Genomic DNA, 12840 nt, shown 5'->3' with positions numbered 1-12840 from the left:
AAATAAATACATAAACTGTATGTTATGGAAATGTTTCATGCATTTACACAAATGGCAAAATAGATCATATACTTAGTAAATGTTTGGTGTTTAAAATGTATAAAACATTTACCTAAATGTACAAAATTTGCGAAACTCATGAAAATGGTTTCTGCCTCTGGAGAGACTGAGGTGGACAAATATGTTTTTGGAAATAATTAGAATCTGCCTAACTAGTTCTCTTGTTACAGTGCAAATGTGTAGTCTCCCATGACAGATAACTATTATACTACTATTATAAGACATTTCACACATTTGATATGGGAAGATGGATTAAAGTAATTTATTCAGTGTCTTTGAAACTTCAATAATGTAAAACATGGAGAACAGTCAGATATATTTAGAAGCAGTAGGTATTAGTTTGTAGTAAAATTTTAATTGCTAGCATATATCCACAAAACAGTTACATTTTATCAGCAAGCAGTTCCTTTTACCGCTACATGCATGCATTTACCCCAATATGAAAACCAAGATAGATTGAACTATTGTGAATATATTTACCCAATCCACAAGTGATGCTAACCTAGTTACAAAAATGTTAAAGGAAAAAGTGTGTAGATAATGTATGAACTCATGCCTTTTACTACTCTGGGTTCAGTATTAGGGCTGTGTGCCTAATGTACAGAATTTCATGTAAGGCAAAAAAGATTTGATTTAAAATGTATTTCTATGTTGATATTTCTGGAATTGGTTTGTGTGTGTACATGAGCATTTGTGTGTGTGTGTGTGTGTGTGTCTGTCATTTATGAGCTGCAGTGTACGTCAGCTTGTCTGCAGATGACGTGTGTGTGTATGTGTGTGTGAGTGAGGACTTAGTTGCAGGCTGCACAGCTGCAGGCAGCTGGGACAGAGAGTTCTTCAGTGATCTCAGTCCCATCATCACAGTGGAGGACAACAGATTGTGAGTGGAACTCAGTTGGCTTACAGCACCCACAATCACTCTTCCATTCTCCATCACTTGAGTAGTGATATGAAGAGGCACACAGACCCCCACATCCTGGAAGCTTGACCTGGGGGAGAGAGAGAGATAAAGGGTTATTCCTCAAAAACACCATTCATGATACTGTTACCCCAATATTTAATCAAACGCATTAATCTTGGGCTCAAATATTTAATCGAATGAATTAATTGTGGGGTCATAAGGACTGAAAATCCAAGAAATGGTAAAAAAGGCTTTTTTGTGGTGTCTGGGATAGAGGTGGGAGATTTTTAATTCACAAGCAAGCTTTCTCTTTACAAAGAATATGCCTGCCTCAAACTGTACAATCCCCCAAATGACGCAAGGAATATCATCATACTTTAGGCAACATTTTAGCAATAAATCAATGAACAAATGTAGTCCTTTCCACTTTGTTCACTAGGAATTTGATATATTGAAGCTACACAGTATCTGCTGACGATAGCATTAATTACACATTTTGGTTTCTATATTTAGAAATGACAGCTCTTTTTCTACATAGTCCCCCCCATTTAAAGATATATGCCTTTGTCCCACACTTTGTTTTTTAATGTCCTTTCTATTTTACTGTTTAATGTACTTTCTATTGTACTGTTTCACTTACCTGCTCAGGGACTATGGGTGGAAATGAGCAAATTGCTATAACCCAGTACATAACGTCTCTCCTTGTTTTATATAAGGTTAATGTTCTTTGTACACTGTCCCTGTTCAAATAAACTAAATAAATAAATAAAAATTATTGAGCTCAATGAGTATATGTAAGGAATAAAACACGATCGGCGGTCCCATGATTGGGAAATAATGTACGATGGGATAGCCTCGGCTGCTAAACTTCCCGAAGTACATTTTTTTCCAATAACGGGACAGACTGAAGTGGTTTACTTTGGCTGATTGTTCTATTTGCTCTGTTGTTAAGCAGAAACCACCTAGTTAATTCTATGAAAACAATAATTATATCTGGAAAAAATAGTTCCTTCTTGTTTGTATACCATACAAATAGCACCACATTTTCGTTATTTGTCATTACATTATTTGAGAAATTTCTTGAAACCATAACTCAATCAAATGTATCTCCCAAGCTCTGTCTTGTTTTTTAAAATGGTTTGGTCACACAGTGTAGACATGGTCTATGAAACCAGGTTAGAATGGAAGCTAGCTTTATTTCAGGTTTGCTGTCACTCACATTGCCTAACTAATATTAAATATAGCCTGGGTTTGAGGTCAAAATTGTCTCACCGCATGCTTGTTATCCTGGCTAGCTATCTAGCCAACTATTGAATTATATTCAAAACAGCAGTTAAACTAAATACAATCGTTCAGAAATATACAAAACGAAATGTGTCCCCTATGAGTTAAATATGGAATGCCTCTTCTAACGTCCAAATAAGAGACTATTCCGAATTTTGCGGGGTGGTTGCAAATCAAGCTATAGGCTACAGTAACTAGAACCGTGATTCAATGTTGTTGTTAATTGTGAATTTGGACATTGAAAAGGGGAGGAGATGTAACATTAATTCAAAATCAAAAGAATGATTCTGCTGTTTAACTGTCTAACTGATCATTGGATTTTGTAACGCATTGCTATTAAAAGACTGAGGTATCCCGTTGTTAAAAATCAATAAACACCCTTGGACCAATCAGAATCAAGTATTCAGATAAATAATGTTATAAATAATGTTTGGGGCAAATACATTTTTCTTGATTTGGCTGTGTACTCCACAATTTTAGATTTATAATCAAACAATTCACATGTGGTTAAAGTGCACATTCTAAGCTTTTATTTAGGGTAGTTTTTATACATTTTATTCACTTTGGGTTCACCATGTAGAAATGATGACACCCCCCTTTCAGGGCACCATAATGTTTGGAACACATTAATGTTACGTAAATTAAAGTAGTCATGCTTAGTACTTTGTTGCAACATTATTTGCATGTAATGACTGCTTGATGTATGCGACATCACCAGATGCTGATTATCTTCTCTGTTGATGCTCTGCCAGGCCTGTACTGCAGCCATCTTCAGCTCCTGGTTGTTTCTGGGGATAGTTACCTTACGTTTTCTCTTCAGCATAAGAAACGCATATTCAATTGGATTCAGATCAGATGAATGACTTGGCCAGTTGAGAATTTTCCATTTTTGGCTTTGAAAAACTCCTTTGATGCTTTTGGTATGGCAGGGATCATTGTCATGCTGTAGGATGAAATGCTGTCCAATGAGTTTGGAGGAATTTGCTTAAAACTGAGAAGATAAGATGCTTCTGTACACTTAAGAATTAATTCTGCTGCTCTGAAAGCAGTTACGTCATCAACAAAGACATGTGAGCCACTACCTGTGGCCGCCATACATGCTGAAACCATAACACTCCCACCGCCATGTGTCACTTGGTGGGGCGGTGCTTTGGATCTTGGGCTGTTTGTTTTGGCCTTCGCACTTTGCTCTTGCCAGATATCTCTCTGATACAAGTGTATCTTGGTGTCATCTGTCCAGAAGAGTTTTTCTAGTGTTAACCACAGTAAACCGGTGGTTTGCATCTTGCAGTGTAACCTCTGTAGTTCTTTTGTGAAGTCTTTTGTGGACAGTAGTCACAGACACATCCACAACTGCCCCCTGAAGATTATTTCTGATCTTTTGAACATGTCTTTGGGGGGTTTTCTTCATTATGGTGAGAATCCTTCAGTCATCAACTGTAGTGGTCATCCTTGGCCTACCAGGCTCTTTGTGATTACTGAGCTCACCAGTGCCCGCTTTGTTTATAATGATGTTCCAAATAGTTCATTTTGGTAAGCCTAAGCCTTAGTCTGTGTGATGGAGTGGGGGTTTTGGGAGACCAACCAGGGGTTCTTGAAGCTATTCACCAGAGGTAGAATAACCACAAAGTCTCAAGAGACAAAAGGACAGGGGAATATAATGAAAAGAAAAACAATACTCCTAAGGGTGAGTATCCCAAAAAAAGCTCTAAACAACCCAGGTACTGTGTAACAAACAAAAGCTTAAGGAGTATAACAACAAAAACAATGGTCTGAAAAAATTGGAGAACGTGAGAACTTTAAGCCCTCGTACAGAGGACTGTCAAAAGAATCACTAGAGAGTAGTAGAAATGAGCAAGGACAGTGGTGCTAACTTTGTAGCCCACAATCGAATAACCTCTAAGTTCAGTTCCGCAGTAACTCTTCGCGTAAAACAAAGGACGCAGAAGAGGAACTGATCTAGAACTGATCTAGTACTGAACAAACACTAAACCTCTTACCAAACAGACCAAGTTACCAGCTTTCATGTAAGGCAAGTGGCACTGAAGCAAAACTTATCAGCTTGCTAAGGGTTTAAATAGAGAGCCAACAAGTGCAAATAGTTAGGGGATTTGCACGCGTATAATTCAATCAAGGAAAAGAAGAAAACTAAATGGCCGTAATAACTGAAGAAAAGGCGCAGGAAAAAACCAATGGCCGTAACAACTGAAGAAAAGGCGCAGGAAAAAACCAATGGCTGTAATAACTGAAGAAAATGAACAGGAAGGAAAATAAATGGTGGTATCAGCCAAAACCATGCCACTATGTCTCTGGCTGGTTTTTCTAATTCCCCAGCCTCATGTTTCTCAGCTTCCTTGACTTTCATTGGCACACCTCTAATCCTCATGTTGACTAACACCAACTGCAGACTCCAAAGGCAATCAAAAGCCTAGAATCAAGAGTAGACACTAAAAGCTCATTTATACCTGTACCTAGGAAGAAATTGAACACACCTAAGTAATCGGAAACAACTTTGAAGCCATTTGTCCAAAACATTATGGTGTGCGTACATGAGGGGCTATGTTTAAAAAGTCCTGCAGTTTCTTCATGGTGAAACCAAAATATATAAAAATACTCTAATAGAAGCTGAGAATCTTCACTTTAACCATATGTTGAAAAATGTAGAGTACAGAGCCAAAGCATGAAATTTACATGAATGTGTTTGGCACACATACATGCACACAAACACAGTGTGCATTCAATAAGTATTTGGACAGTGACACAACATTGTTCTTAGGCTCTGTACATCAGCACACTGGATTTGAAACAAAGCAATGAATATGCAGTTTAAGTTCAGACTGTCAGCTGTAGTTTGTGGGCATTTACATCCTTATTGGTTAAACCATGCAGGAATTTCAGCCCCCATTTTATATATAGTCTGCCCATTTTGGGGGACCAATGGTAACTTGACAATTGATTACTCAGCTGATTCTTGGCAAGCTGTGTGTTGTTCCATCATTAGTTTATTATCATAAGAAAGCTAACAAAATGTCTAGACTTGATTCATGGTGTGGACTTTGTATTTGGAGTCTCTTGCTGTTGTCTCTGAACTTGAGGACCCAGGAAGTGTCTGTGCCAGTACAGCAGGCCATCATGGGGTGGACAAATTAGAATGAATCAATCAGAGACATAGCCAAAACATTGGATATGTCAAAATGTACTGTTTGGTAACGCTCAAATGACCTGGTAGACCACGGAAGCCCACTGTAGTAAATGACAGAAGAATTATTTCACTTGTAAAGAAAAACCCCTTTTCAATTTTTGAAGATGAAGAACACTCTCCAGGAGGCTGAGATAGATGCATCAAAGAACAGAATAATCCAGGTTCGATTCCCAGGTTGGACACTGCCATTGTACCCTTGAGCAAGGTACTTAACCGTCTCAGTCAATATCCAGTTGTATAAATAGATTTGATGTAAAAAGTTGTGTAAGTCACTCTAGATCAGAGTGTCTGCTAAATACATGTAATGTAATGTAATGTAACTGCCAATGATTCAAAGCAACCCCCCCCCCCCCATCATCTGTGAAACATGGTTGGGATAGTGTTTATGGCTTGGGCATGTATGGCTGCTGGGATAACTGGTTCACTTATCTTCATTGATGATGTGCTGCTGATGGCAGCAGCAGGATGAATTCTGAAGTGTATAGAAAAATCTTATCTGCTCAGATCCAACCAAATGCCTCAAAACTCATTGGATGGTGCTTGACCAGGACAATGACCCCAAACATCCTGCTGAAATCCTTTTCAGAGCCAAAAAGTGGAATGTTCTTTACTGGCCAAGTCAATCATTCATCCTGATTCCATGTGAACTTGCATTTCACTAGCTTGAAACAAACAGGAACTGAAGATGGCTGCAGTGCAGGCCTGGAAGAGCATCACCAGGGAACATACCGTGTCTGGTGATGTATCTGTGTCGCAGATTTCAGGGAGTCATCAAATATGAAAGGATTTAAAATCAAGTAATGAATGACATATTTGTTTCAGATTATGTTCATTTGTCCCATTACATCCCCCCCCCCCCCCAAACCTGCGGGCTATGTATAAAAAGGGCTGTATTTCCTACATGGATAACCAAATATAGACATAAAGTACCCTCAAATTAAAGCAGACAGTCGGCAATTTAACCTCATATTTCTTCTATTTCAAATCAAATGTGCTGGAATACCAATAAAAATTGTATCACATTCCCAATACTTTTGCAATTAACAGTATGTTACACATTAAACAGGGAGCGTTTGTTTTTATTTAACTGAATTAGATATTCTCTTAAAACGACCAAATGCATTTGATTGAATCAGAAAAGAATCAGAATATAGCAACATAATCTAGATGACATATAGATGTGAATTTAAAGCACTTGGGCAATAATATGTGTTTGCAGTGTGTTAGTGCTTTTTATTATGTATACACAGTGTGTGAATAGATGTTTTTGAATGAGTGCCACTGCGTTTTAGGACAGATGCAATTGGTTGCATGTGTGTTTAAGGGTATAGGCATGTGAGAATTTATATGATAGTTACCTTGCTCTGGCAGGACTTTCTCTTTACCAAAGTTTCATGGCTCACCAACCCACAAACACTCTTTTTCTTCTCTGTAATTATAACCCAAACTCATTAGCATTACACATGCAGCTGTTACCATATATTATTTCTACAAGATTAATCTGTAGTAAAAAATACATTGCGCAAAAGCTCAAATCACTACCCCACTTGAGTATTTAAAAAGCTGGTTTTGATTGAAAAAGCTTTTTGATTTCATAACACTGGTTGACTTATGGAAATGTTTTAATTTTTGAACAGAAATATGTAAACAGAAATCGAGGCACTCACCACATTGGAGCCTTGGACAGCATCTTCCCTTCACAGGCACAGTGATTAACTCCTCATCCTCCTGACAGTGGGGTACTGTATCACAATGGCACTCTAAGAGAAAAATGTAAGGAGGGACAGGTATAGACACATTAGATGAGAAAAATATAAAAAAGCTGTAAATTCCAGCAGCAAAAAATGTGCGATGGGTCAACTAGGAAAAGCGATCACGATGAGCAAATGCATTTAAAAATGTGGTTAAAGCTCATTCACAATCCTCTAGGTATTAGGTATTTACCAGTAAGTACTTGAAAAAAATAACACATAAGTGGGAAATTATGTGCTGTTTTTACCACATATTTACCCGGTAAAAACCTAGTACTTTGGCTAAATGTAAAAGGAAGTGATACATGACATTAATTAAAGTTTTTAATCAAAACGGTACCTTTAGTGACAGCTTGAGGCTTTTTGCCCACAAGTTCAGTGTGTGAGGTCCTGCTTTTCACTGTGGTTGTATTTTGTCCACCTTTTGTGACTGTTGTGGTGGTAGTAATGGTTTCCCCTTTAGTAACATCTGTGACTTCTGTAGTTGTGTCTCCCTTTTGGATCACTGTGGTTTTTGTGGCAGTACCATCTTTATCGACCACAGTGGACTCTTTAGTTTCTTCTATAGGCAGTCCACCTTTAGTGATGTCAGTTGTTGTAAATGTTTGACCATCTTTAAAGACTTTGGTCACAGTGGTGGTTTCATCTCCATGTTTTGTCACAGTGATTGTTTCAGCTGTACCATCTTTTTCAACAACAGAAGATGTCTCTCTGGTGTCCTCTGTCTTTTCCAGTACTCTGTTTCCTTTGGTGACTTCTGAAGTTATGGTTGTGGTGTCACCTTTGGTGACTTCAGTGATAGTAGTCGTGGTGTCTCCCTTCTTATCCACTTTTGTTTTAGTGATACTGCCATCATTGTTGACTGAAGGCTTCTCTTCCACAATTTCCTCTGTGGTTTCAATAGGTTTGTCACCTTCTTTCACCATTACGATTGTTCTTTTTTCATCTCTGTCTGTAACTGTTTGATGTATGGTCATTTTGTCCCCTTTTTCAGTGACAGTGGTCTCTGTGGTGCTGCCATCCTCTTTGAACACTTTGGTTTTTTTTGTGGTGCTCGGGGTGGTGTCTTCTGTTATGACACCTGTTTCTATTTCTGAAGTCAGGGTGCTCCTGCCATTCATAGTTGTTGTCGTTGTTGTGGTAACTGTGCCATCTTCGTTGAACTGTTTTGAGATCTCAATAGTTTCTTTTGTTTCACCTCTTGTCAGGCCAGGTGATATTTCATCAACAGCTTCCGTTTCTTCTTGACTTGTATAGTAGAAAGTTTTCACCTCCTTCTCACCCTTCCTAATTGTTGTTGTAGTTGTAGTGATGTCCCCTTTAGTGACTTCAATTACGGTAATTGTAGTGTCTCCCTTTTTGATCACGGTGGTTGTTGTTGATCTACCATATTTGTCTGTCACTGTGTATTTTTCTGTCTCTTCTTTTTTGTCTTTCAGAGGCTTGCCATTTTCTGAGACTGTTTTTGTGGTTTTAGTGACACCACCTTTGGTGACTTCAACCAGCGTGGTAACTGTTTTCCCATCGCTAGTTTCAGTGGTTGTTGTAGTGCTTCCATCTTCATTTACCACAGTGGCTTTCTTTGTTGTTTCTTTCATTGTTTGTACAATATTGTTGTTCTTTCTGATCTCTGTGATGGTTGTTGTAAAGTCTCCTTTGATAAACTTTTGGATTGTGGTGATCTTTTCCCTTTCTTGGATTATTATTGTGATTAGTATGGTTCCATCTTGTTGCAAAACTGTTGATTTCTTTGTCTCCCTATGCACATGAGCACTAGTCTCTTTGATGGGCTCTCCTCTGAGTATTTTCTTGGACACAATGGTTTTGCCACCTCTGGTTGTTACTTCCTCAACCTCTATAGTTCCGTCATTTTTGCCTGTTTCCATTGTAACTACAGTTTCCAAAACACTGCCTTCAGTACCAGGCATTAATTCTTTGTGAGGTTCTTCAGTGTGTGAGGTCTTGCTTTTCACTGTGGTGGTAATGTTCCCTCCTTCAGAGACTGCTGTAGTGGTAGTAGTGGTTTCTCCTTTTGTGACATCAGTGACTGTTGTAGTGGTGTCTCCTTTTTTTATGACTGTGGTTGTTGTGGTGGTTCCATCTTCACTGACCACAGTTGATTTTTCAGTTGCCTCTTCTGTCTTTTCCACAGGCTCACCACCTTTGCTGACTTCAGTAGTCTCATGCGTTACACCTCCTTTGGTGACTTTTGTCACTATAGTCTCTGTATCGCCATGTTTTGTCACAGTGGTTGTTTTAGCTGTACCTTCTTCCTCTACCACTGTGGAAGTCTCAATGATGTCTGTTGTTTTTTCCACTACTTTGTTTGCTTTGGCAACCTCTGTAGTTTTGGTGGTGGTGCTCCCTTTGGTGACTTCAGTGATGGTAGTAGTTGTGTCTCCTTTTTTGTCCACTGTCGTTTTGGTGATACTGCCGTCTTTGTCAACTAAAGGTTTTTCTACCATAATTTCTTCTGTGGTTTCCACTGGTTTCTCTCCCTCCTGCTCTGTTACAGTTATTTTTGTTTCACCTCCTTCTGTAACCTTATGAACTGTTTGAACTGTTTCACCTGTTCTGGTCTCAGTGGTCTCTGTTATGCTGCCATCATTCTTAGTCACTTTAGTTTTCTTTGTGGTGCTTGGGGTGGTGTCTTTTGTTGCAACACCCGTTTCCTTTTCCACAATAACAGTAGTCTTTCCCTCCTTACTCGTGGTTGTTGTTGTTGTTGTTGTGGTAACTGTACCGTCTTTGTTGACCTGCTTAGTTATGTCAGCTGTCTCTTTGGTTTCACCTTCTGTTAGGGCTGGGGAGGGTTCCTCCAAAACTTCTGTTTCTTCTTCACTTGTGAAGTGGAGAGTTTTCACGACATTTCGACCCCTCTTTATTAATGTTGTCGTTGTTGTGATGCTACCTTTGGTGACTTCAGTGACTGTTGTCATGCGGTCTCCGTGTTTAGTCACAGTTGTTGTTGTTGTTGTGCCATCTTTATCAGTTAAAGTGGATTTCTCTGTTGATTCTTCTTCTTCTGTCAGAGGCTCACCATTTATTGAGACTTTTTTTGTGAATTTAGTGACACCGCCTTTGGTTTTCTCCTGTAGCGTGATGACTTTATTGCCATCATTAGTTTCAGTAGTTGTTGTAGTGCTTCCATCTTCATTCACCACTATGGATGTTGTTGTGGTTGCCTCTGAGGTTTTCACAATTTTGTCTTTGTCTTTGATCTCTGTAAAACTCTTTGTAACACCCCCTTTTATAACCTTTGTGATTGTGGTTATTATACTGTTTTCACGGATTACAAGTACAACTACTACAGAGCCGTCTTCATGTTGAACGATCCTTTTCTTTGTTTCTTTAAAGATCTTACCACTCTTATCTTCAGCAGGTTGTCCTCTTATTGTTTTCTTGGAAATTGTGGTCTTGCCATCTTTGGTGGTAATTTGCTCTATGGTAATTGTGCCATCTTCGTTAGCCCTTTCAGTGGTAAGTGCAGTTTCCAAAATCTTACCTTCAGTAACAGGTCTGAATGTTTCAGGAGCTAACTCAGTATGTCTTGTCTTGCGTTTCACTGTGGAGGTTGTTTCCCCACCTTTGGAAACTTTTGTAGTGGTAGTAATGGTTTCCCCTTTTGTGACGTCAGTGACTGTTGTAGTGGTGTCTCCTTTATGGATCACAGTGGTTTTTGTGGCAGTACCATCTTTATCGACTACAATGGACTCTTCAGTCTCTTCTACTGGTTGTTCACCTTTAGTGATTTCTGTTGTTGTATATGTTTGACCATCTTTAATGACTTTGGTCACAGTGGTGGTTTCATCTCCATGTTTTGTCACAGTGATTGTTTCAGCTGTACCATCTTTTTCAACAACAGAAGATGTCTCTCTGGTGTCCTCTGTCTTTTCGACTACTTGGTCTCCTTTGGTGACTTCTGAAGTTATGGTTGTGGTGTCACCTTTGGTGACTTCAGTGATGGTAGTCGTGGTGTCTCCCTTCTTATCCACTTTTGTTTTAGTGATACTACCATCATTGTTGACTGAAGGCTTCTCTTCCACAATTTCCTCTGTGGTTTCAATGGGTTTGTCTCCATCTTTCACCATCACAGTTGTTCTTTTTTCATCTCTGTCTGTAACTGTTTGATGTATGGTCATTTTTTCTCCTTTTTCAGTCACAATGGTCTCTGTGGTGCTGCCGTCCTCTTTGTTCACTTTTGTTTTTTTTGTGGTGCTAGGGGTGGTGTCTTCTGTTCCGACACCAGTTTCTGTTTCTGATGTGATGGTGGTCTTGCCATCCACAGTTGTCATTGTTGTTGTTGTGGTAACTGTTCCATCTTCATTGAACTGCTTGGATATCTCCGTAGTTTCTTTTGTTTCACCTCTTGTCAGGCCTGAGGATGTTTCATCAATAGCTTCTGTTTCTTTTTGACTAGTAAAGTAGAAAGTTTTCACCTCCTTTTCTCCCTCCTTAACTGTTGTAGTTGTCGTAGTGATGTCGCCTTTGGTGACTTCAATGACAGTTATTGTGGTATCTCCCTTTTTGATCACAGTGGTTGTTATTGATCTGCCATCTTTGTCAGTCACAGTGTATATTTCTGTCTCTTCTTCTTTTTCTTTTAGAGGCTTGCCATCTTTTGAGACTGTTTTTCTGGCTTTTGTGACACTGCCTTTTGTGACTTCAACCAGCGTGGTGACTGTTTTCCCATCGCTGGTTTCAGTGGTTGTAGTAGTGCTTCCATCTTCATTTACTACTGTGGACCTCTTTGCAGTTTCCTCTGTAATTTCCACAATATTGTTATTCTTCATGATCTCTGTGATGGTTGTCATTAAATCCCCTTTGATAACTTTTCGGATTGTGGTGATTGTTTGCCTTTCACGGATTATTATTATGATTAGTATACTTCCGTCGTGTTGTAAAACAGTTAATTTCTTAGTCTGTCTATGCACATGAGCACTAGTCTCTTTGATGGGCTCTCCACTGAGTATTTTTTTAGACACGATAGTTTCGCCATCTCTGGTCATTACTTCCTCAACCTCAATAGTTCCATCATTTCTGCCTGTTTCCATTGTAATTACAGTTTCCAGAACTATACCTTCAAAACCAGGCTTAAATATTTTTTGAGGCTCTTCAATGTGTGAGGTCTTGTTTTTCACTGTGGTGGTAATTTCCCCACCTTTGGAGACTGTAGTAGTAGTAGTAGTTGTTTCCCCTTTAGTGACTTCAGTGACCGTTATATTGGTGTCTGCTTTTTTTATGACTGTGGTTGCTGTGGTGGTACCATCTGTATCAACCACAGTGGATTTCTCAGTGGACTCTTCAGTCTTTTCCACAGGCTCGCCACCTTTAGTGACCTCCGTTGTCTCATGTGTTACACCATCTTTGGTGATTTCCGTCACTGTAGTCTGTAAATCTCCCTGTTTTGTGACAGTGGTTGTTTTTGTTGTGCCGTCTTCCTCGACGACCGCAGAAGTATCTGTGACAACTGTTGTCTGCTCTACTGGCTTGTTTCCTTTGGTGACCTCTGTAGTTTTTGTGGTGGTGCTCCCTTTGGTGACTTCAGTGATGGTAGTTGTGGTGTCTCCCTTTTTGTCCACTTCTGTTACAGTGATACCGCCATCTTTGTCAACTACAGGTTTTTGTTGCTCAATTTCCTC

General features: G+C 39.2%; 1 protein-coding gene across 2 annotated transcripts in view; it reads right to left on the bottom strand.

The window, feature by feature from the left end:
- Positions 1–299: 299 nt before the first annotated feature.
- Positions 300–12840, bottom strand: part of LOC135248041 (mucin-19-like) — a 62058-nt gene continuing 49517 nt past the window's right edge. For both annotated transcript variants that reach the window (XM_064322204.1, XM_064322205.1), the window contains exons 3-6: positions 7539–12840; positions 7115–7207; positions 6806–6876; positions 300–1049 (exon numbers count right to left, since the gene is read on the bottom strand). The exon at positions 7539–12840 is cut by the window's right edge and continues 23688 nt beyond it. In XM_064322204.1, the coding sequence (XP_064178274.1) occupies positions 852–1049; positions 6806–6876; positions 7115–7207; positions 7539–12840 (5664 nt within the window). In that variant the 3' untranslated portion in view covers positions 300–851. The remainder of the gene's footprint in view (positions 1050–6805; positions 6877–7114; positions 7208–7538) is intronic.

Source organism: Anguilla rostrata, chromosome 2 (genome assembly GCF_018555375.3).
Source record: "Anguilla rostrata isolate EN2019 chromosome 2, ASM1855537v3, whole genome shotgun sequence".
Lineage (NCBI taxonomy): Eukaryota > Metazoa > Chordata > Actinopteri > Anguilliformes > Anguillidae > Anguilla > Anguilla rostrata.
This window is presented reverse-complemented; position numbering and strand designations above follow the sequence as displayed.